Raw genomic sequence first — 24,378 nt, 5'->3', positions numbered from 1 at the left:
AAAATGACCCCTCTCTAAATGTAATTTCCGCTACCATTTCTCACAGATTTACCCTTTCATTCTCTTTCACAAATATGGGATAGTGGGAACATTTTTGCTATGCATTACTAAAGGGAACTGATTTCTCATTTGCTAGCATACAGTTATTGAACGTGGAAAGAGGAATTTTCTTTTGTTCATTGACAAGATTTGGTCAGTGCTTCTCCTTTTTCAACATATTTTTGTAATGTAGAAGAGGAAACACAGATGAAATCTTTTCATTCAGAGTATTTTTTCATGCTCTGACCAGCTGACTCCCTGCAAGACAACATAAGGTCAGTAGCCAAAGGCTTCCAGACAGAAACCCCACTCCTGTTTTACAGAATACAGCGACCATGAAGAATTCTTTGACGAAAGCTCTGTCAGCTTGCGCAGTTATTTTCCTGAGAGCTGGTGGTGGCATTTTGAAGAAGTGAAAAACCCTGGAAACCATAGGTAGTGTACTGCCTGAGTAGGTGAATATGTCTAAATTTTTACAGTAAAGTATATATAAATATCAGCTTTACATGTTTTCTGATGCAGAGGACTTCAGAATATTTGCAAGTACTTTGTCTCTACAACCAGTGGAATATGTTTTTCCCTTAAAATACTCAAACTTCAGCAAATGACAAGGTTTACATTTTATACATCTTTCCTAATACATTTTATTTTGTGTTTCTTAGTGTAGAAAACTTTGCTCCTGACTCAATAACTACCTGGGAAGTTCAGGCAATAAGCATATCTCCTGAAAAAGGTATAAGTATTGGGTATTTTATTTGGTTTCTTTGTATGAATGAATAGAGAATGTGTAGTTTTTAAAAGAGAGACACAATGTAATGTTGACAGAGTAAAACAGTCTGTACTGAACAAATGCAAAGTATTCTGATTGTGATATTTCCTTCACTCTTTTATGCCATATTAAAGCCCAACTAGAAGTTATGAGCTAGATTTATAGTTATAAAGGCAACGTGAAAGTGGGATCTGAGGGAGGATGGATAACACAATCAAAACTGTCTCTTATTCTTTTTTCTCTATAAAACACCTTGGTTTAGCTTTCACAGGCCAGGAAACCAGAAGAAAGATAGTGGTAGTAACACCACTTTTCTTTGAATAATTCTGGGACCAAGGTCTGGCCATATCAAAGCATGAAAGTCTGTGGTTTCTAGGAAGACAAGTAAGAGCACCAGGAAACAAGCAGAGGACCAGCAAGGGCTAGACACCAGAGAGCCCAGGTTCCTCTGTGCTACTCTCTGGGAACTCCTAGAAGTAGACCAGGACCATGCAGGAGGCACAAAGGGTCTGCCTGTTACTGACCACTCCTCACTGGAAAGGGTGTCTCATCCAGGGGTACAGTGATGGGCATGGAGTTTATTTTCAGAAAGCAAGGAAAGGTTATTGTGTTTTAAATGTGGCCTTTACAGGAAAACTGGGCCGTGTTTCACTCACCAAAGTTACAAACACTCCTGCTAAGTTTTACCTATCCAAAAGTCATGGCAGTGATGCCAGAGGGCAAACCATCTACCCTGAGGTGGGTCTCTAGTGCAGATGAATTGAAGTGCTTTCTGAATACGCCTGTTTTCCTCTCCTGCTCTTGACTTCAGGGGAGCTCAAGCAATGAGTTTTGACTAGACATTTAAGTTCTTATCAGCTGCTGTTAAGGTTGTAATTCTCAACTCATTTTTTATGGGTTGTTTGTGTTTTTTCTCATTGCAGGGTTTTGTGTAGCTGACCCCCACACCTTTGCAGTTTTCAAAGACTTCTTCGTGTCCCTGAGATTACCGTACTCAGTCAGACGACATGAACAACTAGAAATAAAAGCAGTGGTTTACAACTATCTGCCCAATGATCTCCAGGTAGTGTTATCAACAACTGCTGTACCATACATTCCTGGCTAACTAAATCTGTAGTTATATAGCAATTTAATGTAAATGACCCGGCCACCTTTCAGTGCCCTCCTACAGCCCAGACATAACACTCCCATCTTGAAAGTTTTCCTAAGGACAGGATCCAGTTCTACTTGCTAATCAAACTTACTGTATAAAACAGATTTTATTTACCATGTTACACAGCTGTATTGCTTGCCTTTGGGTATGATTTCTTCCCCTTCTTTGAAGCAATCAGTTACTTTTTTGCTCCCTGGTAATCTGGGCAATACCCAGCTGCTGATATTTCACAAGGTGCTCAAGGTACAGAGGGAAATTATGAGCACATAGTCCAATATGTTAGCCACAAAACTCTGTGCATACAGCGCAAAGTCACTTTTTTCTTCATGTGACTCCTATGCAGCTCTCCATAAAGCCACAGTTGTCACTGGGCTTAGGACTTCTGTCAGCCTAAGGCTGATGCTCTTTTTTTCATTTCTTCCTATCCCTCAGCCAGCTGTTTGTCCAGCATTTTGTGAACTGTGTTGGATGGTGTAGAGGGACATATTAAAAATGTATTTTCTTTCTTACTTCCCCATGGTTCAGGGATAGATCAAAACTATATTGTAAATTCAGTGTAATGGAGAAATACTATCTAATTTACATTCACAGCCCCAGTCAATATAGATGAATGTTAACACACTAAAGGGTCATAGAACAGCTTAGGTTGTTAAGGGACCTCTGGAGGTCTCTAGTCCAACCTGCTGCTCAGAGCAGGTCCAGTTAAAACAGGTTGTTCATGGCCTTGTCCAGTCAGATGTTGAATATCTCCAAGGAAGAGACTCCACAAACCCTTTGGACAAGCTGTGCCAGCAATCAATCAGTTCTTGATGAAAAGGTTTTCCCGTTTTATACATGGAAAACAGTAAACTCAGGAGAGCAAAGTGAAAAACACTATCTTGCGAAACGGCTTCATTGCTCTTTGCTTTTTAAGCAAAAGCTAGTCTCCTGTTTCACCTGTTTCCAATTTCCCATTCTTATCTAGACATAGTGGAGCTAGAGTTTTTTTCCTGTTCAGTGATGCTCTGATCTCAGACATTGCCTTGTCCCCGCAGGTAACAGTGAAGATGGATGCAGTGAAGGAGCTGTGCACCGCAGAGGCAAGAGAGAGGGCTGTGCAGCTGCCACTGGTGGCGAAGGGGAACTCTGCCACACCAGCCTACTTCTCAGTTGTCCCTCTGACTGTGGGAGAAATTCCAATTACTATTACTGCTTTTGACAAGGTTTCTGGGCATAGTGACAGCATTAGGAAGAACCTCAATGTCGTGGTAGGTATAACTAGTTGAGGATAGGCGCTTCATAAACATATTCTTCTCCCCAAACATAACGTTCACTGTGCGTGAAGCTTTTGTGAAGGGAGTGAAATGGTTCAAAGGTAAGACTGGAAGCAATCTCAGGAAACCTGTTTTTCAGCAAGGAGTGAGGTATAGCATGTGGAAGAAATTTAACCCTATGTGTACAATGTATACAGAAATGTTTTTTCCTCTATGGCAAAGAGGCATCCTTCTACCCCTGACATAGCAAAAACTTATTCATGCAGCCAGTGCTCATCTCATAATCTTTGACTTCCACATGCTTCATCAATGTGCATGAGATGAAAGCAGCCCTGGATGCACGTACAGACTGGGGAACCAGATGCTGGAAAGCAGTGCCACGGAAAGGGACCTGGGAATCCTGATTGATGGCAAGTTGAATATGAGTCAGCAGTGCCCTGGCAGCCAGGAGGACCAACTGTGCCCTGTGGGACATCAGGCAAAGCATCGCCAGCCAGTTGAGGGAGGGGATTGTCCCACTCTGCTCTGCACTAGTTTGGCCTTACCTTGAATACTGTGTGCAGGTTTGGGCACCAAAATATAGAAAAGATATTCAGGTTTGAGCGAGTATCCAAAGGAGGGAAACAGAGATGGTGAAGGGTCTGGAGGAGAAGCTGTTTGAGAAGCGGCTGAGGGCACTTGGTCTGTTCAACCTGGGGAAGAGGAAACTGAAGGGAGACCTCATTGCAGTTACAACTTCCTCATGAGGGGAAGAGGATGGGCAGGCACTGATCTCTTCTCTGTGGTGGCCAGTGACAGGACCTGAGGGAATGGTCTGAAATGCCAGTGGGGGTTTAGGTTGGATATTAAAATAAAGTTTCTTCACCCAGGGGGTGGTTGGGCACTGGAACAGGCTCCCCAGGGAAGTGGTCACAGCACCAAACCTGACAGAGCTCAAGAAGCATTTGGACAATATCTCAGGCACATGCTGTGACTCTTTGGGATGGTTCTGTGCAAAGGCTAAGGGTTGGACTCGATGATCCTTATGGGTCCCTTCCAACTCAGCATATTGTGTGATTCTATATGAAAATTCTTTTTCCCTTATGAAGCGAAGATTGAAGATATCCATGTATCAATATTTTGAGAAGAAGATACTCTCTGCTAGTAATAAATTTAAATCCTGTTTTATTTCCTCTGGTTAAAGAATCTTCAGTTTTAATGACTGCATATAGGCAAAAACCCCCCATGATGTATAGATTATTAAATAACTCTCTTTCAAAATCACAAAAAGGAGGAACCTTCTAGAAAAGATGACTTTTCAAGATCTAACACAGACTTGTTACAGCACCCAAGTCACCCACTGAGGGCTATTTTCCATCCACACAAAAAAGTGCAAAATACGAATCCTTGTACCATTGTAACTAAGGATAAGGCATAGGATGTTGAGAACCTGCTGTTGTTACAGATCATAACTTTTTTGGAGATAGACACACTCTCAGAGTTCAATGCTACACTAAAACATTAAAAGCAAATGTAAAAATAGTTTTATTAAGACTGAAACTGTAGGAAGAAGGATTTGTGGAAGTCAGAAGGAAAAAAGTTTAAATCTTATCAACAAGATGTACTCAGAACTTTGTGGATTTCATATTTTATAAAATTTTTATTTTATTTTATTTTCCAGATTTATAAATGTGAGTCCCTCATTGAACTTGTCTTGCATGGCTCTCAAGGTTGAGAATAAACTTTGAAGTTTAATTTTTTGTGGTTAGTTTTGGTTAAGGGAATTTCATCCAGGGAAATATTTCAATAGTAACTCAAAAAGTCAGTAGAGTTTATTAGTATTTCAACTGGGAGACTGAAATTCTGATTTGAAGCTTGAGTTTTACCTGGAGAGAAATCTTACATCAAAATCACTTATTTGTGCCACCTGCTGCTCTTATGCCAGGATGGAGCTCATGGGTTTTGTGCAACTTAATTTCAAGTGTGAATGCTTGTAAATGTTTTGACTTTTTCTTTCCTCAACTGTGCAGGCAGAAGGTGTTTTACAGAGAGAAGAGGAGACTATTTGCATTAACAGTGGCTGTAAGTTACAGAAAAGAGTTCAATACAGATGAGATTTGGAGTAGAAAGAGGGAGTGGGTGAATGATGGGTGCAGTGAAATACTTCTTAACATACAGACATTGCTTTTGTTAACCAGAATTTGTCACAAATAAATTCAGCTGATACCTAGCAAAAGACTCAGGAAAGAAAAGTCATTAAATTCTGAATTTTTAGAATTGATTTATTTTACTTTTGTGTTTCAAAGTAACATTCTTTAAATATTAAATAAGCCTCTATTTCATTGACTAATGGGTCCTAAACATATTAAAAAGTAGGGTTATTTTCAAGCCTAAAATATTGGTAAAGTTTCGAAATTAAATAAATTTTAAAAATACTTCTTTCCATAAAATTTCATTTAATGTTTAAGATAACATTTCTGTCATAATTGCTTTCAGCTGCGAAATGCTTAAGGAAAAGTATGTTCTAAAATTGCACTGTATGTTTTTTATGTTTAAAAAGTCTGGATGTAGATCTCTATTTATTATTTATTTACAGTAAAATCCCATACACTGGACCTGAACAGACCATCTGATATGGTACCAGGTTCTGATAGTCATGTGTTTGTTAGCCTGAAAGGTAAATGTAATTTTTTGTCAACAACTTCTAAAGGTGTCAAGGGACAGGCCCCTTTGTGCTGCTTATTCCTGCATGTCAGATCTCCATTCCCTCCTAGTTTTTCTGTTATGACTCAAATTATCTGTGCTACATGACCAGGTCATACAACAGAACACCCCCAGGGTTGGTCCAGTACCTTTTCCTCTTTCGAATTGCTCCTTCTTACTTGAAATGGATGTAATAGCTTTATATGATCCATTCCTTCTCAGTGTGCTCACACTAAAATTATGGGAAGGCCAGAGGTGAAGGGATTCAGCTTTTCTAATAAACCCACGCCGCATTTAGGTTTGTAGAAACCTGCTTTAGCTTTTAGAAATAAGGATGCCGGACTCTGATGTATAAGTTCTGGAAAGTTCTCTTTTTCTAAAGAGAAGATATGTATAATCATATAGTCATTTAATCCAATAACTGTATACACACATATATATACTCATACATATGTATTTTAAAAACATCTATTAGCAAGTAATTTTACTAGGGGTAAATACTTTTTTTCCCCAAAAAATGCAAAATAATGCATTTGTGACATAAAGGATATTGGCTTCCTTTTCAAATCCCTATGCTAAAATACAGCAATGTTTGAATTCATCAGATGATAAAATTGCAGAGAAGAAAAAAATGCGCAAAATGTTTGGCATGATTAATGTACAATCTTTCTTCCCCTCTGTGGGAGGGTCATGTGTGGTTTGACAAGAACTTTCCAACCCAAACCCCATGGACCACTCTTTCCCCCTTTCCTTGCTTCCCTTCCTCCAGTGGCCTCGGGACTCTTTCGTGCTCCTTCCTTGTGCCAGCCTCCTTTCTCCAGCTTTCCCAGGGTCTGGCACCTCATCCTTCCTCTTCTTCAGCTTTACAAAGTCTTAGGTAACTAAAAACAGTGTTTAATGGTGAGGAGTATCGGGCCATGCTGGAATGTCAACCTTTAGTAATTATCATCATCATCATCACCCAGTTTTAAGTATGGTATGTACTATGGCTTGTGTTTTTTACAACAGGGAATGTTATGGACGAGTCAGTTGAAAATTGTCTTAGTCTCACCGGAGTTGAGAAACTTATTCAAGTGCCCACAGGCTGTGCAGAGCAAACAATGGTCACAATGGCCCCTGCAGTCTACGCTATTGAGTACTTGGATGCCAGTGAGCAGTGGGTGAACTTTAATCCTGAACGGAAGCAGGAAGCCATTAGTATGATTGAACAAGGTATGCAGAAAAAATAAATAAACAAAAAACAACAACAAAACCCCACACACAACCAAAAAACAAACCAGAGCCCAAAGAACAGGATCTTTGTTATCCTTTTGCACTGCACTCTAATTGTTGTTATTTGGTGAAGGAGAGACCAACGTCACAGCCACAAAGAAATGCCTCTGACAATCTGCAAACAGACATGAGAAACAGAACCTGTGAGGAGGACTTTGGAGACTGTTTGCCAACATCTGACAGTGGACGGTATTGATGTTCACCATCCACCCTCTATCTTGCCCAATTTAGAAGTAGAAAGTAAAATCTGAGCTGATCAGTGTGAAGTCTTTTCAGAGTAAATGGATAGCAAAGGCCAGTTCTTCATTTCCTCCTAATGTAGATGTTTAAAATGGATAAAGATGAATCATGTCCTAAAAAGACTTATTTCTCCCCACAACTCACAGACAGTGCTTAGTATGCCCAGCTGGGATGTAAACATCTTTGTCCACGCCTGTCAAAAGAAGTATCACAAAGGAAATTCCCAATGCTAATCACAATACTGACACTTTCCCTTCCACACTTCTGCACTCATCATTACATAAGCTAGAATGACTTCAGCAACCTTGGACCAACCCAGGGAGGGAGTTTCCTTGGGGAGAGGACACCTGTAAGTCTGCTTCTTGAAGAGTCCACTCCAAGATGTGATCCAAAGATAGTATTAAATGACAAAGCCAGGACCACAGTATGTGGAAGTGTTCTGGTTCACTAACTCTCAGGCACTAACATAGAGCCTGAGAGTTACCAGTGCCCAGCAGGTACAGCTGATCTTTCTAACTGTAGTGATATGCTTGTGGCATAAAGTAATATAACGTGCCTGTCTTCATGATATTCAGACGTGGCACACATTTAATCAGTGATAAATAAGGATATAAATAGAGATTAAAGACATGCTAGCAGTTGCTGCATGGAGGCCTATTTATTTCTAAGACTGCCTAAAGTGACATGAGATCCTGCTAATGAGTATTTGGTATTATCAGGGTCATTTAGTCCCTATATTATGCTTTTATTGATTCTTATTGAAGTTCATTAGTGTAGAAAATGAGTTGTGTAACTACGATACAGACTTTGTCAGGATAATACTGGTCAAGATTAGAGGTGTATAACCAAATAGATGATGTTTTGTATACTTTTTGTTTCAATGTGCTATAAAGTCAATAGCTTGAAAAGTTGTCAATAAGAGGAAATAAGTTTCCCAAGATTCACTACACAGAAAATGCTTTGTAACCGTAGGTATCTGCAGTTTTCAGGTTATTCTCATGGCTCAATTAAGCTGAACAAGACAGAGTATCTTTTAAGCTAAGTGCTTTTTCTGTGTCAAAGTTTGCTGACCCAGTCATTTCCTCCTTAATGCACCAGTGAGCAGCTCCATGAACTCTTCCACCAGTCAATGCAGAACATGTTCATGCTAATACAAGTAATGTAGGAAAATGCCCAATAAATATGGGTATTCTCTGAAAAGTTATGTTCTCTCCTGTTCATGCAGGTTATACTAGACTGCTTGAGTTCCAGAAGGTGGATGGCTCCTATGGAGCATTTAAACAAATCCCCAGTAGTGTATGGTAAGTGATTTTTTTCCTGCGGTTTTATTTTTGGTTTTGTTTCTTTATCTGGTTGAGTTTTTTCCATGTTACCTCTATTACCTTTTGATGCACCAGAAGCTTTTCTGGAGTGGGAGGGGGGGTGGATTTTCAAAGTCTGGAGGACATGGTGTTGCCCGTATACTTCTGTCATGAATAGTCAGCCACAAAAGCCTCTAAGCGTGTTCAGTCCTTGATGAAGGAGATTTATTCTGAGCCACTGATTATTTTGCATTTGCCACAGAGTAGAAATGTTCATTCTGATGTTGAGTAATAACTCACTAGGTTCCAGTGAGTGGACTGCATTGAATATGAGCCTGTGTAGAAAATTAGTATGTTTATTTTTCTGTTGATATAGTCTTTTGTAAATATACATCAGCATAAGTTTGGAAAATTTTCTTTTGTGCAGGTTAACTGCATTCATTGTTAAAGTACTCACAAGGTGCAGAGAATACATTAGTGTCCAAGACAATCACATACTCGACTCGGTTTCCTACTTGATTAATCAACAGCAGGCAGATGGTTCATTCCATGACCATCACCCCGTGTTGGACAGGTCGATGCAGGTAGGTAATCCATATTTAGAAGAATCTGCTACTCATTTAGGGCTATTAGGGATTGAAAGGAATATTGTGATTTGTTGAGTAACAAGAGATGTATCTAAACAAAATAAATATGTAATGTAAAATTAATTTGTTAAAAGGTCTATTTTGTCAGATGCATAGTTAGCACTTCACCACCTTTACCTTTTCATCCAACCTTAGATAATTTTTGCAACCCTGCCTATAGAGCACTTGGAAAATTAATTGTGAGGTCCATACGTTTGGTAAAAATGTAAGCCTTTTCTTACCAAAGGCAGCAGAGCCATAGAATCATAATTTAATTTTGAAGGGACATCCAGAGGTCATTTAGTCCAAACCCAGCTCAGAATAGGTCTAGTTAGATTAGATTGTACAGGGCAATGTCCAGTTGGGTCTTGAGTACCTCCCAGTCTCTCTGGGTAACATGCTTCAGGATTTCACCACTCCCATGGTGAAAAAAAGAAAATATTAATACTTAAGCAGAATTTCCACTTGCATATCTTAGTCTACACATCACCTAAAACTGTCCAGAAACACAAAATTCTTATACAGTCCACGGATCTACATTATGAAAATAATGTACATCTTCCAAAACTCATTGAAAATGCAATTACCTTTGTAGTGACCATATAAAAAAACCCCCCATGTATTAATATTATTAATTATCTGTGTCACATAACTAGTGAGGCTTTTTACAGTTGATGTAACACTGTTGGGGGAAAAAAACCAAGACCAAAAACTGACCAAAAGCTTTTGATTTTTTTCTGACCCATTTTCATGCTGAGATAGTTATCTTCTATTTTTCATATACTTCAAGAGCTTTCAGGGGGAAAAAAAGCTAATGAGGGGACTGTGTTTATCAAGAAGAGGGATAAGAAATGATCTAGTATTGGTGTATAAATACCTTTATAGGGAAAAAGTTCTGTGTGCAAGTAAGTGTATAGAAAGTACCAGAGAAATGAAAAGAAAAAAACCTACCCCACTAGTGCTTGAAAATTGAAGCCATGAATATTTCAATGAGAAATTACAGATTTTAAACTAAAAGTTAAATAATTAAATATTTGATTATCAGCTGAAGGATATGGTGGGTTCCTAGTTTCTGACACTGTTTAATGCAAACTAGCTACCACCATAGAAGGTATACTTTAGATGGACACATCGAGAAAAATTAAAGGCTAAAGCTACATGGTACGTGGTCAGGTGGTTTGCCAAGAATATCCTTGACTTCATGAAAAGTGATTTTCTAAATTTAATCATAAGCATGTACATTTAACTCTTCTTTTTAACGTTTTGTCTTGCAGGGTGGCATTAAGTTAGCAGAAGAGGATTTGGCTATGACAGCCTTTGTAACTGTAGCATTGCAACAGACTCTCCGGGTTTACAAGTTACCTGATGTGGTAGGAAGTGTGACTCTTTAAGTCTGATGGCCATTGCACAATGGCATATCCACCCTTCCATCTCTTACAGTGCTGCAAATCAGGAGTTCAAAATCTGTTTACATCTGTGGTGTATAGGAAAAGATTCCATGGCCTAATGTACAATAAGGTGCTTTGAGCTACACAGTCCATCATCAATGGCTTTGATCACTAAGCAAAAATTATTACAATTGTCTCAAAAATTGCTACAGTGAAGCATTCTAAATTCCTGGTACTCTTGCCAGAAGTAAGACTTAGTAGATCTCAGTGATCTTTTCAAATGGATCCATTCTGTTTTCACAGGTACAGAGGATAAGAAGAGCAGTGGATTACATGAAAAATCAACTTTCGAGAAATGCTGACTGCTATTCTACAGTTATCACCGCTTATGCTCTGACACTTGTGCAGTCTGATAGTGAAGATGCCCAGTTTGTGACAGAAAAATTAAGGGACTGTTCTGTTTTTGATGCAGGTACTGGTAACCATCCCTAAAAATTCCTTTAGAAAGCACTTTTCCTAATTGAAACACGCTGAGAACACTTAAATGAACAAAACATATTCAAGTAAACAAGGAACATTTCATTTTATAGAGACATGTATGCATATGTGTAATATATTTAATTATTTAAATTACATAAATTAATACGTCAATGTTTATATTTTAATATGTAATATGAATAATTAATATCACTAAAAGTGACACATGAAGTGACACCATTATGAAGTTTGGATCATGATCTTCTCTGATATTGGAACTTGGACAATACCATGGTAAATATTTGTTTACATTTTCTGCTCCTCTCGGAGCAAAAGAGAAAAGAAAGTCCAAGCCCAATGAGGAAGAAGGCCCAATGAGAAAGAAGAAAATTCAAATGAGAAAATAGCTACACATAGAAATACCCCAGACTGGATTTCTGATCAAGAGGCAAGGTGTCTCTTCCAGCCCACCTGCTTTCAAAGCCTCCCACTTGTTTGGAGTGCTTTGTTACAGCTCCACGTGAATGTCATCTCTTACTCCTCCAGTGTGTGACTGTGGTGACTGCTGGGTTAGTTGGCTGTGTGGCTGCACTGCCATCCTATTATTTTCTTCCAATACATTTGCTAAATCTCTTGCAGTACATTATGGTTTAATAGCCATAGTTTAAGTATAGGGAATATGGTTGTCCTTATTCAAGGCTGGATTTATGGGCATAATTAATACTATTATCTCTCAGGGACCACCAGACATAATGCTACCACTCCATCAGACAGACATCTCGGTACACTGGGATCATTAAACTGTGATGATTGAAAAATTGAAAGTTACAGGTTTCCTTTTCTGTTAACTTTTCTTCTCAATGAATCTGTAGTTCTCAAAACACCATCTGTGTCTTGTGGTCCCTCAGTGCTATGACACGAAATATCCACTGTGTAGAACAACGGTGATTTTTGGCAAATGCCCTTAGGAAGGGGATTCAAGACTGAATTATTCTTGCAGCAAAGCAGCAGCGTTACTGGGGAAATGGGAACGATGCAGTCTCGGTGGAAACCACAGCCTATGCACTGCTTCAAACGTTGCTCCTGGAAGACATGGAGTACACAAGGCCTATTGCTACGTGGCTGACAGAAAGAAGAAACTACGGTGGAGGGTACTGCTCTACACAGGTGCCTGACCACCAGTTCAGGGGGAGTTCAAGGGGGAGGGGGAGAAAACAGAAGCCTCAGACAGGCTTTTTCATTTAGATTTGAAAGCATGGTAACAGTTAATCCTCAACTTCTTTGGTGCACAAAGCATTAAAGAATTTGGCTCATTAATAAACAATGAATCAAAATAAAATGGTTAAAAGCTAGCAAAGAAGATTCTTTGTCTTCATGAAGACTTATGATAATCTAAGGTCAGAACTCCAGTGGTTTTACAATTTCAGTGCTGAAAAGAAAAGCTCGGAAATAGGATTAATAGTCTGTTCAGATAGGAACAGACAGATACAGGAGAACTTCAGAGCAGCAAAAAGCATAAAATTGAGTAGTCCAAGGTGACTGATAATGTCATCCTACGAGTTGTTGAAACAATGTGGCATAATTATTAGTTTTTTTGCACTTCTTTCTCACCTAGGACACAGTGGTGGCCTTAGAAGCTCTGTCAGCATACAGCATACGGACATTGAACACTATTTCCACTGACCTGACTGTCAGACTGGAAACACCTGGAAGACAAAATGACTACAGCATTGTTCTGACTGATACTGATGAAGAGTTTCAGAAGCAGATAGAGGTACACAACAATCCATTGTTTCAAACTTTTTTTCCTCAAATGGGAGAAACTCTGTCATCTGGCCTGGGTTTTCTCATGTTAAGTTGGCTTATAATACCTTTAAATAATTTATTCTGTAAATAACCAGAATCTTTTTAAAGAAGAAAAAAACAACAGGTGCTTAGCAGAACACTTTAGAGGTGCTTTCTTCTGACCTCTTCAAGGTCTTTGGTGATGTGAATCTCTCCCAGCAGTGAAGAGCAGCCAGGAGACCAGGTCTTGTTAGGCAATGAGCAAGAAGGAGAATATTTTGATTTTCACCGTGCTGGGAACTGTGAAAATATCAAATACAGGCTACAGAGGGGAGAGTGAAGTTGATGAAATATGTCTATTGGGCCCTAAACAGCAGAATAAGATGCACCAACTCAGCCCATTTAAAATCTTATGAGACTTGAGGTCTTATAACTCCATAGCTAAAAGTTTTCCCTACCCCATTTTGGAGTGGCAACAGCAAGACGACAGGAAAAACAGATCAAATGCTGAGCACAGACTAAGTATTTTTTTCCCCTTTGGTTTGCAGTTTGAACTTGGGAGAAAACTTGAAGTATCTGTACATGGCAGAGGAAATGGGACAATGAGTGTAAGTTGCAAATTCAAAATCCAGAGTCTTATTGGACTTCTTTTAATCCCTTCCTGAAAACTGAGTGAAAAATTACTTGCCATGACCTAAACCTTACTTTCCTACCTCCAAATTTCTAAAATTCATGCCCTAAAGCCTGCCCATATGGGCAGTCAATTTTTCCTGTCTTCAAGTTTATTAAATCTAGGAAATGTCAATGCTGGTAGAGGCAGCTGGAGTTTGAGAAACTTTATGGTTGGGAATGGAGAATTAACTCAAAGGGGTCCCACACCATTTGTGAATTGCACCTGCTTATACCCATGACAGCCCTCTGTGACCATTCTGAGTCTCTGGGAGACTGGTCTTTCTCTCCACACTTCCATGTCCCATCAACATTTGTTCAAGTCCTGGATGAGTAAATCCCTCATCATTTAAATGATATTTTTAGTGGCTTGCTGTTTGTGTCTTCATCTTAGATATTGAAGATGTACTGGTCTTCTGAGCTGAAGAACAATACCTGCAATGATTTGATTTTGACAGTGGAAATGGAAGGGAGCATTAAGTACTCTGGTGAGTGAAAAGGGCAGTGATTGGCTCTCAAAGGTGACACATTGGGACAGCTGCTAATGCTAATTCATAGCTTTCCAGCCACAGAAAGTGGGAACAAATAAATGAACAAGGAAAGATAGAAGGCCCTGAATTCTCCCTAGCTATTGTTTCATTTAGTTTGTTATTATTTTTAAATAATATAACAGCTATCAGAGTGACTCTAGGTGCAGCAGGTACTTAACAATTACACAAGTACTGTTAGAAACTCTTCTTGAAGAACAGGAGGTGAACTCCCTTCGCAGAAGGTAAAGCTCAGCTCAGTTCCCTGGCTAATAAGGGACCTACCATGTGGCCTTAAAACTCTTCGAGGCAGATCTGTCATAGGTTTTTCATATGAGCAATAATGTGTTTTCCATCCCATGAAGTATATATTCATCATCATCTCTGCCTTTGTCTACAAATTTATGCATAGCCTAAACTAATTCAGCTAGATTTGTGGGTTATTCTAACTATAGTTATCCCTAAAATTCTAAATCTGAATTAATTGGAAATACTGAGATGGTGTACAGCAAACTTCTATAAAACCCACAGTGATGGCATGACTTCCAATTGATATTTATCATTATACCCAAAAGGAGCCAACTTACCAGGTCCTCAGGCAAATTTATGCATGACTGATCATATCTCTCACCAACAGCAGCTGAATACTCTGATGAAAATGATGATGAGGACTTGATTGCTGCAGAAAACAGCACATTTGAGGGCCTTTCTAGCATAGAGTTGTTTGATATCCGCAGCAGAAGGAAAAGGGATGTGATCACTCCCAGTAAAGCAGAATCACTGCGGTACAAAGTCTGTGTCAGGTATGTCTGCAAGATCAGCTCTTCATTTGTTTGTAATTCTCCTTGGTCACCCTCTTCATATCCACAAGCTCAGCATCCAACATGGTGATCTCCTGTGAGTCTGAATATATTGTGAGTCTGTGTCCTCTCTCCCATGGTAGGAGAAAAGATTTCCACACGATTATGAGGTTTACAGATGTCTACTTCAGATTCTGCCCCATCATACTCTGGGGAGACTGTAAAGCACCTGTCAGGTTAATAATTTGAAAGAAGTCATTTATTAAATAAAGTAAATACAACTGGAATACAGTAGTAACACATTTAAGAGTTTCTGGAAAGATGCTGTTACTTCTTTCATGGTCAGACTCTGGCCTTATAAAAAAGAAAATATGTCTACTGCTATCTGAAAAAGCAGGGGAGGAAGGTAGGATATCCTGTTGTGACAATCAAGAAGTTGGCAAGGGCAGAGGTAGTAAGAAAGAAATCCTTCCATGCAGAATAACTCTGAAATACCTGTCTTTGCTCTTGCTCATGGTCTGGCATGGGTCTCAGAAACACAAAGTGGTGGCTTTTCTGAATTCCCCTTCTAGAGAAGTCCAAGGTGGCAGAAGCAGGTTTAACTCCTCAGTAGAATTTCATTTTTCCATTGAGTTTTGGCAAAGCCTTGTCTTTATTCTTCCTCTCAGACAATGGCATGAACAATGGCAGTGGAGGACTGAAGTCACCCTAATTCCCAAGTTTCACTCCCTCTCATTAATCATATATTCAGTGAAATGTGTACTGGCCAAAGAATTATTTCCCCCTTTAATTACTATGTAACATTTATCAACTACGAGCCCCACTGTTCCACAGCACACTGTTGAGTGTTAGGGTGAAGCTTAAACAATAATACAAAGCTCCCTTTGTTGTAGTTAAGACAAGGGAGAAAAACTGAAGGCACAAACTACTTCACCATTCTTCCCTACACTGTGGTACATCCCTTATGGGAAAAGGAGGGTGCCAAAATAAAAAGTCCTGAGGTTCAGAAAGCCTATATGAGAAGCTCAGTCAACAAACATGGGTTTTGAATGGCCATTTGACTAATTGAGATGACTAATTTTGCCTCATGACTCCTAATGAAATAGGCAGCTAATTTTCAAATTAAAATCCACTTAGGAAAGTTAAATGGAGCAGAATGTTTTGTTTCACCATTAGCAAGCCTGAAGAGCCAAAGTCTTCAAAGCAAGCTGGCTGTTCAGTGCAGATGTTCACTGCTGACTGTCTCCCTTATAAAGGTCCACAGGTTCCAAAGCACCAAAGATGTCCCTGGTTGATCTCACTCTGCTGAGTGGCTTGGAGCCTGACACAAAGGATCTTGAACAGGTTAAAACCACACTTTTCTGTGCAATCTTTTATAGGTTTTTTAGAAAATTTGTCTTTCAAAATCTTTCACAAGTCCACAGGATAAACAAGGGAAAACAGATTTTGAATAGGCAGATTTTCATTATTCCTATTCTGATAAAATATTTGCTGAATACATACAACAAATGCAAAGCTTGTGGTGAACAGAGTTCAGCCTTCTTAGTCCCTTGTAAGAGAAATTAGGGCAAAGCTCAGCAGGGCACTTAAATACGTGCCTGTCCTTAACACAGGTTACTGTCCCCACTGGCACTGTTGTCCTGCGACACGCCAGGACAGTGCACCCTGTGCTTGCAGGAGGAAAGGCAAGTACATCTTTTAGAGATGGTTGATGGCAGAGCACGGTGACAGGGAGATGGGGGGACACAGCTCTATAAAACTGTGGCTACAGAGTTTTGAATTCTGGGACCTGGTTTATTGAGGGAGGTTTGCCCAGTTTCATGCTCTCTGGGACTGTCTCCTTTAGGGAGGAAGTAAGAGGACAGAATAAAGTAAACAGCTGAACAAAGCACACCAGTATATAGAGGGTGTAGTATTCCTGTTCTGCCAGGGTTTTGTTCTGATTTGTTTGTTTCTTTGTTTTCCTGCAGTTGGTCACAGCTTCAGACCAGTACATTCAGCACTATGAGTACAAGGGAGGAAAGGTTTTGCTCTACTTTGGTGAGGTAAAGCAAACCCAATGATTTTATAATCCCTGGCATCTCAGATAGCTTACAGATTTTTTTTTAAAGCTAATGATTATATTTTTCACACTCCATTACTTTTCTGTAATTTTTGTTCTATATTATTGTTGAATGCCTTTATTTTTTTAATGTTAGGTAATAGAAAAATGAAAAAAATGTAAATGTTATTATTACTATGATTGTCCTAGATAATGTGTTCATTTAACATATGTCAAAATCTGTCTCTGACCTTAGCAGTTTACTAAAGAAAGTATATATACTGGTGGTCACTGGCACAAGGCAACCTATTTAACACCCATTAGTCCTGTGCAAGGTGGCTTTAGACAAAAGCTGAGAAGTATTCCCAAAGTACCAATGGTGTGAGTCCAGGTCAGACAATTGCAGGCATAGAAGACCTGTACACATCTTACAAAACTATTTTTATCAGTCTTAGCTCATGCACAAAATCTCCCAGTAAAATCATGGAAGGAAAAGTCCTCTTCAAGTTGACGGTACAGATACCAGTATTAACTCACCTATGCCATCAGAAAAAGGTGTTCAACAACTAGCACAGGTGCAAATGAATAAGGAATTGACTCAGGAGAGAGAGTTAGTTTTCTCATCAAAACTATTGTTCCTTTTTCCTCCAGCTCACAAGTGGACCAGACCCAGATTGTATATCATTTGGGGCAAAGCAAATCAATCCCATGGGCTTGGTTCAGCCAGCAAATGCCATCCTTTATGATTTTTACAATCCTGGTAAGGGTATAGAAGAATACTGCATAGCTACTTGAAAGAGAGACCCTCAAAAAAACCGCTCCAGTCTATATAAAAGTGATTTTGATACAGCGTGTGAAACTACATAATTTTACCTAGGGATAAAATAACCTGCTTTGCATACTGTCTTGCACTACCATGGTTTAAAATTATCTAAATAGAGATCTTCTCAGGAAGATCCAGTATTGTGAATGGAATGAAAAAAGAACTTTTACACTTACGGATTTTTAAATCAGACTTCCTGAGTTTCTGTTTCTTCTGGTGATTTTAAGCATGTTTCACTCACATTTTGTTTTCAGTTAGGCTGTCTAAGATGAGCAACCTTAGAGGTCTGATTCATGTACTGTGCTTGCTGGGGAAGTCTGTCTTGTTCCACATTCAAAGAAGGTTAAATGCAAATCATCCCCATTTGCCAGAGTTATGCAAACAATATTTGAAAATTAGGTGAAAGTAGACTTTGTCTAAACTGAGGGGTCCAAGACAGTTTACACTGACTTTAAACCAATAATGACTGGTGATCCTATCTTCTGAAACAGTGCAGTGCTCGCTGTAGTTCTATGATCTCGTGGTTTTTAAGATGAATGTTTTTCAAAGGGAACAATAAAAAGAGGAGGGGGGCAGGGAGGGAGGGAAGAATGCAACTTAAAAAAAAAATGCCCAAACAAAATTTACCCAAACTGAACAAAAAAAACCCACAAACTGTTGCCTAGCTGAAAGGCAAGGTGATTCCTGTACTCTAGGTGCCTAAGCTATAGGTCTTTGTGGACTGCTGATGTGCATTCTATCCCTTCATGCTCTCCTTTCCCTGGACCAGGGAGAAAAGTTGGGCTGCAGATGTAGACCCTACTGTATAGGCTTTTCCACCTGAGCTCTGAGAGAAGCTGTTGTGTTTCTTCTCCACAGACAGAAAATGCAGTGTATTCTACAGTGCTCCCAAGCACAGTGCCATGCTTTCAAAGGTGTGCCGTGCCAATGTTTGCCAGTGCGCAGAAGGTAAGGAATGACTACGTAGGTGGGTCTAAACGGAGATAGATAATTGTAGGAACCATTAACATGGGAATTGTTAAGTCTAGAAAAGGATGATTGCAATTATCCTAATGCATAATACAGGACGCAGTGCTAGAACTAGTATATTTGGTATCAAACTGAAATTGATCTTTTGATAGCTGAATGCAATATTTATATATATATATATATATATATGTGCATGCATATGTAAAAACCCTCTATCACACCTCTAAGAAAGTTGTTCTGCCATTTTATTCTCTGTTATATTGTTGTGTGAATGCGTATGGGTAAATTATATCTATCTACATGTCCATGTCTACAGAGATAGCCATATCACTTATTTTCTTCACTCCAGGTCCCTGCCCAAGACAAAGATCAACTTTCAGTAAAGCTGTAACACAAACTACACGCTTTAATTTTGTCTGCTACCAACCTACTGCAGATTATGGTAAGGCATGACAGACAACTGTCAACTTAGTTTAAACATAGTTCTTTTTCATAAGGATAAATTTGTTTGGTTTTTGTTTTGTTTTGTTTTGTTTTGTTTTTTAATGCCCAGACCTCTCCTGAATTGAGTAGGATTTCTGTATGTGGCCTAGTGGCTAAGGAAATGAAAAGAAAGCATGTGCTATTGTAGCCATCAGAGGGGTGAAATGGAGAGTAAAGGCCTTGGAAATATGCAGGGGATGCTGGGGGAAGGAAGGATGGACAACATTATGTTACAGGGTTTAGAAAAACCATGGTGTGAATACCACCTTCCCCTGCATCCCTCATGTTAGAGAATGTAGATAATGAATAGGCTTTACATAGCATGCCATAGCTCAGCAACTCCTTCTGCAGAGATAGATAAATATTTTCTCCTTTGTTAATTTGCCTTTCTGACCTCTTCTTTGGATGGAAAATTGGAAGAGTTACTGAAGGAAAACTGGTTGAACAGGTTTGGTAAGTTAGATGTTAACAGTAGGACAGGAAAAAGAGTGAAAAGATAATCATAGAGGATCTTCCTTGAAAAAAAATGCAAAAAAGAAATACAAACCTAGAAGGTCTTGATTAATACCTGAGCTTCTAAAAGCATACTAAGTGCTATCCTGTTGTCTTTCATACTCCCATGATTTGTGAAGTGATGGTACACTGGCCTCTATATAGACATTTGGTAAAAGCATACCTATTTTTCAGTCTTTGGATGCAATTTCATGTTTCCATCTGGTGTCTGTTGCAGTATATGAGGTGGAGATCCTCAACATTACAAAGAAGAATGTTTTTGATTACTATGAGGCCAAAATCCACAGAATCCTTAAAGCCAGTAAGTACCAAAATGTTTGATTTCTTTCATTCACCTGTAGAAAAACTAGGTTGATTGAATGTTAGCCAGTATAAGCCATGCAGATACCATCTTTCGGTGCAGAAAGTAGGGTCAGATGCACTTCTATACTAGGCTTTCAAGACGGCTGATTTATTGCAAGGTTTGGTGTAGCTGCCTCACTGTTCAGTTTGGCTCAGGGATAGTTTTCCCAGTTCACATTGTGCATGATTGCACACTGTGCAATCCCAGAGCAAGTGAGCTTCATCCTTTCAGACGAAACTAAACTAGGAGACATGCTCTAGCTGCACTGAGTCCATGGCTCCAAACTAGTGTTAGTCTAAGATAAACCCTCCAAAAAACATTCTTAGTGTGGATATGAGGTCTTCTGTATCAACTAGTTCACTTTACAGATCCTATAGATCACTACTGATCCATATTTTTTCTAGTGTAGAGCATATCCACTGGCCTCTGTTCTGATAGTAGGTTAAGATTTGAAGTGCTTATTACTTAATTAACTATGAAGCAATTGCAATCCTTGAAGAATAGACTGAGTTGTCCACAATGACTTGCCTCAAGTCAATGAACACAGGAAAACTTCTGTAACTTCAGTTTAATAACTGTGATAACAACAAAGAAGCCTTTCTGTTTCTTGCACTTAGACAACATCGTTTTGCAGGCCTGTCATCCCAGCTGTCCCTGTGTGAACTTAACCAGCAGTATCAGCCAACACTGATACTCTTCACAGTAATTTCTGGGGAAATTCTCACATGACATCTCAGACTGCAGCCACTGTGGTATCATGCAATTGCCAGTTATGAGTTTGGCAGCCAGAGATTGCCTTTAAAAAGAAACTTCAAGGGTTTTGAATTCTTCCCTCTCTGGAACAGAATAATTAACTCATTCGATCAATCTTTGCTCAGGGGACTGGCAATGCCACACAGTACTTTATGGCACACAGCTTGTGTTCTGTGCCCAGTGTTCAATTCCTGTTGGAAAATCAGGTCCACTCTTTATGAGTCCAGAGAGAGCATCTGATATACGGGGCTTTCCATATGCAGCGAAATGATAATGTACTTAATGATCAAAATACTGGCTATGGGAAATTATGGTATTCTGTGGGAAAGTTTCATTAATCTCTTTAGAACACCTACAGGATTTAAAGGATTTAGAGCTCTGGGTCCCAATGCTTTAGTACTCTCAACTTTCAGGCAAGCATGGAAAGAATTTTTTTTTTTTCTCAGTAGCTGAGAGAAACATCCTTTGAATGTGAAGTTGAAGGGAAAAGATGTCTTCTCCCATTCCCACATACTTTAAAATCCCCTTTGGTTTGTGCTGTCTAATGCAGCTTCTCAACAGCAGGCTTTCAGCAGGCTTGGGAAAGGCTGGCAGGAGGCATGAAGCCATGATGACAAAGAAAAAGCAAATTATTGCACCCAAATCAGCTTGTGACTGAGCTAGAGCTGTTATCTTCTGTATTCTATGTGGCTCTTTTGACTGAGGTTGGCCTATGTTGCCATCACCAAGAGTAGGTGAGAATTAGTAGGGTAAAATCTCATTCCATGGATCCCTGTCATTATTTCAGTATCAATTTTTGAAATAAAGGACAGGTTCAGAAGACAGATGGAAACACTTATTTGTGTTTGGGAGTCAGCAAAAGAGAATTTTGCAGATGTGTTGTTCTAGGATTACCTTGATTAATAATTGAATTAGTGCCCATGTTTTGGATGACTAATATTTATGCTATCCTATGAGTCCTTTAGGAGTCCTCTTAGAGGAAGAGTATAGCCTATGCAAAATAGTACAGAATCCTTTTTTTAATCTCCTTTTTTTTTTCCACCCCAGTTTTTTTGTTTGATTCTAAAACTTGAAGTAATTGCTTCTCTTACATTCTACTTGGAAGCTTTGAAACATTATGTTTTAATATTTTTTTTAATTGGAGATTTAGAATTGAAAATTATGTAATAACCTGTTAAGGTAACAACTCAAATGCTTACAGTCGCCACAGTCTCAATTGAATTAGACCACTTGTGAAGTATATGAACTGAGAAACACTTTGGTAATTTAAGCCAAATGAACCTGACGCATAACATCATAATTTTCTGAAGTAGTTCTGATCCATTTTTGCATTCCATGAACAAAATGAAAATTCAGTCCACCATGTAGCATGGGAACAACAAAAAGGTCATGGGTTGTATGAGAAAACCTACAGTACTTATTATTCTTTGGAAAAAATATAGATGTATAAGTACGATTTGTAAAATCCATGTATGTTTTACCAAGGAAGTAGATCAGGTTCTTAAAGCTAGGTTGCACAGTCCATGCCAAATTCTCTGAAATCTTACTAATGTTGAAATATCCTACTCCAGGTTTTTACTCTATTTTGGTTTCATTTTGAATACTAAACTTTCCATACTTTTAATATAATACTTTAGAGAGCAGAAGCTGTGCAAGTTTCTGTTAACTGATAGAAAGACTGTGGTGCCTTTCCTGTAATTCAAGCTGGTTTAATATTGAATTTATCACCAGGACATTTCAAATTATAGTTAGAAAGAGAGTGAACAAGCAGAATATTGCAGTTATTTGCATTTTTTTTACAAATGGACTTTGAAAACTGTTGTTCTAGTTAAACAACACAATATCTTCATAAGTGAGATTGGTCTGATAATAAGCATCTTTCCAGCTCTCATGTCATTGCAGTAACAGAGCAGCCATCTCGACTGCCTTGGATGCTCACTTCTGTAGTGGGCAATGCAGTTCTGAATGAATAATCTTCTGGGCCAGGATCCAGAGCAGAATCTTCTAAATTATTTTAACATGGAGATCACCAGGAGCATGTCCCATGTATCAGATTAGAGGGAGTAGTGTAAAGGCTACATCAGTGAAGATCAGGTCAAATGTACTAAGGAGAGTGAGATTTTAATACTGTCTGCTACATTGTTGAGCCACAAGATATTTGAATTTAGTATGCTGGCTTTTAAGACCACTCTGAGCCTGAGAAATCTGAAATAGAAGACAGCACATTTTCTATTTTTCTTGGCTTTTCCCTCAATCTCTGAGAATTAAACAAACTCCATAAGGTCTGAAAAGTCCAAAGGTCTATAGCAAAACAGCTCCTTCAATAACTACTGCAGAGGCCAAGACAACCATCTAAGGCAAAAGTGGCTTACTTTTTGTCAGGTAATGCTAAGGGAAACCTATCCTACCAAAGCATGGCCATTTATCCCCATGTCAAGCTACAATTCCCAAGTGAAATATTACTTTGTCTTAGCAGTGGGGCAAATGATCCCAAAGGCTTGTGCCTTGTGCGTTACAGTTCTACTCTTTGTTAGAAAAGTTCATGGGGTTTTCTCTTCTTGTCCCCCAGCTGATGATGAAAGCATCCAAGTGGGTGTCCACCGACAGTTCCTAACACGCTCCACATGCAAGTTAAACATGGTCCCTGGCAAACAGTACCTCCTCATGGGGAAAGATGGGGAAACAGTCGACTGTAACAACAAGTAAGTGCAATGGTTTCTGAGCAGCAGCAGCTGCTACCACGGACCATAAATCCAGAGGATACTCAGTCTATGAGAATACCTCCAAAAAGCAAAGGTGGGACCAAATTTCTCAGAGACTGATTCTACTGGATTTACTAAAAAGCAAAGAGTTCCACTCCATAGACAAAATGGTAGCTGTGAGGAATGGCTGAGCCACCCAAATCTATTGGCTCATGCATCTTTGCAGAGCCTGGTTCCCAGACTTCTCAGAATTAAGTCTGGCCCTGACTCCACTGGGTTAAAAACTCACAGCTGGGAAAGGAGAATGGAAAGAGTTGCGTGGTCCACCTACTGTAGATGCTTTAAACAACTCCTGTTTTTGCAAAAGAAATGAGCATTACCATGACTAAGAGCAGCCCCCAAAGTTTTTTATATCATACATGTAAATAGCATATTCTTCTAATTTCCCATTGTCACTCTTTAATAAAAAAAAAGACAATTTATTTGAGTAGGAGTTTACTCTGACACTATCAAATATTCAGGGACGAAGGCATCTTAAGTGTTTCATTTCCCTTCACAGAAGTGGAGAAAGGTAGTGCCTCTGAAAACTTCTAGGAGGGAGACCCCCATCAAATTGTGAGCGCCACTTCCTAAAACCTTAAACAGTCCCACCCCCATGTCTGTATGACACCAAAGTGAGTGTCTAAGCAGGGACCTTGTTCAGCAGAAGCCTGCTAAAGACTGGGGCCTCCTGGAAGAGGTGTAACCTCCAAAGTCTTCTCCAGTCCAGT

The 24,378-nt window shown here is 39.2% G+C and overlaps 1 protein-coding gene across 3 annotated transcripts in view; it reads left to right on the top strand.

The window, feature by feature from the left end:
- LOC126648535 (complement C4-like) overlaps positions 1–24,378 on the top strand; it is a 57,963-nt gene that overhangs the window by 32,861 nt on the left and 724 nt on the right. For 2 of the 3 annotated variants that reach the window (XM_050331613.1, XM_050331612.1), the window contains 23 exons: positions 363–474; positions 702–772; positions 1,732–1,871; positions 2,996–3,208; positions 5,224–5,275; positions 5,790–5,870; positions 6,905–7,108; positions 8,634–8,709; positions 9,137–9,293; positions 10,610–10,705; positions 11,027–11,195; positions 12,201–12,367; positions 12,816–12,974; positions 13,534–13,593; positions 14,049–14,142; positions 14,819–14,984; positions 16,238–16,325; positions 16,952–17,026; positions 17,674–17,782; positions 18,704–18,793; positions 19,164–19,256; positions 20,028–20,111; positions 23,476–23,608. In XM_050331613.1, the coding sequence (XP_050187570.1) occupies positions 363–474; positions 702–772; positions 1,732–1,871; positions 2,996–3,208; positions 5,224–5,275; positions 5,790–5,870; positions 6,905–7,108; positions 8,634–8,709; positions 9,137–9,293; positions 10,610–10,705; positions 11,027–11,195; positions 12,201–12,367; positions 12,816–12,974; positions 13,534–13,593; positions 14,049–14,142; positions 14,819–14,984; positions 16,238–16,325; positions 16,952–17,026; positions 17,674–17,782; positions 18,704–18,793; positions 19,164–19,256; positions 20,028–20,111; positions 23,476–23,608 (2,689 nt within the window). The remainder of the gene's footprint in view (positions 1–362; positions 475–701; positions 773–1,731; positions 1,872–2,995; positions 3,209–5,223; positions 5,276–5,789; positions 5,871–6,904; positions 7,109–8,633; positions 8,710–9,136; positions 9,294–10,609; positions 10,706–11,026; positions 11,196–12,200; positions 12,368–12,815; positions 12,975–13,533; positions 13,594–14,048; positions 14,143–14,818; positions 14,985–16,237; positions 16,326–16,951; positions 17,027–17,673; positions 17,783–18,703; positions 18,794–19,163; positions 19,257–20,027; positions 20,112–23,475; positions 23,609–24,378) is intronic. The other variant, XM_050331614.1, reaches the window with a different exon arrangement.

Source organism: Myiozetetes cayanensis, unplaced genomic scaffold (genome assembly GCF_022539395.1).
Source record: "Myiozetetes cayanensis isolate MyiCay16 unplaced genomic scaffold, myiCay2020 scf5-8, whole genome shotgun sequence".
NCBI lineage: Eukaryota > Metazoa > Chordata > Aves > Passeriformes > Tyrannidae > Myiozetetes > Myiozetetes cayanensis.
Note: the sequence above shows the minus strand (reverse complement) of the source record. Positions and strands in the feature narration are given on the sequence as shown.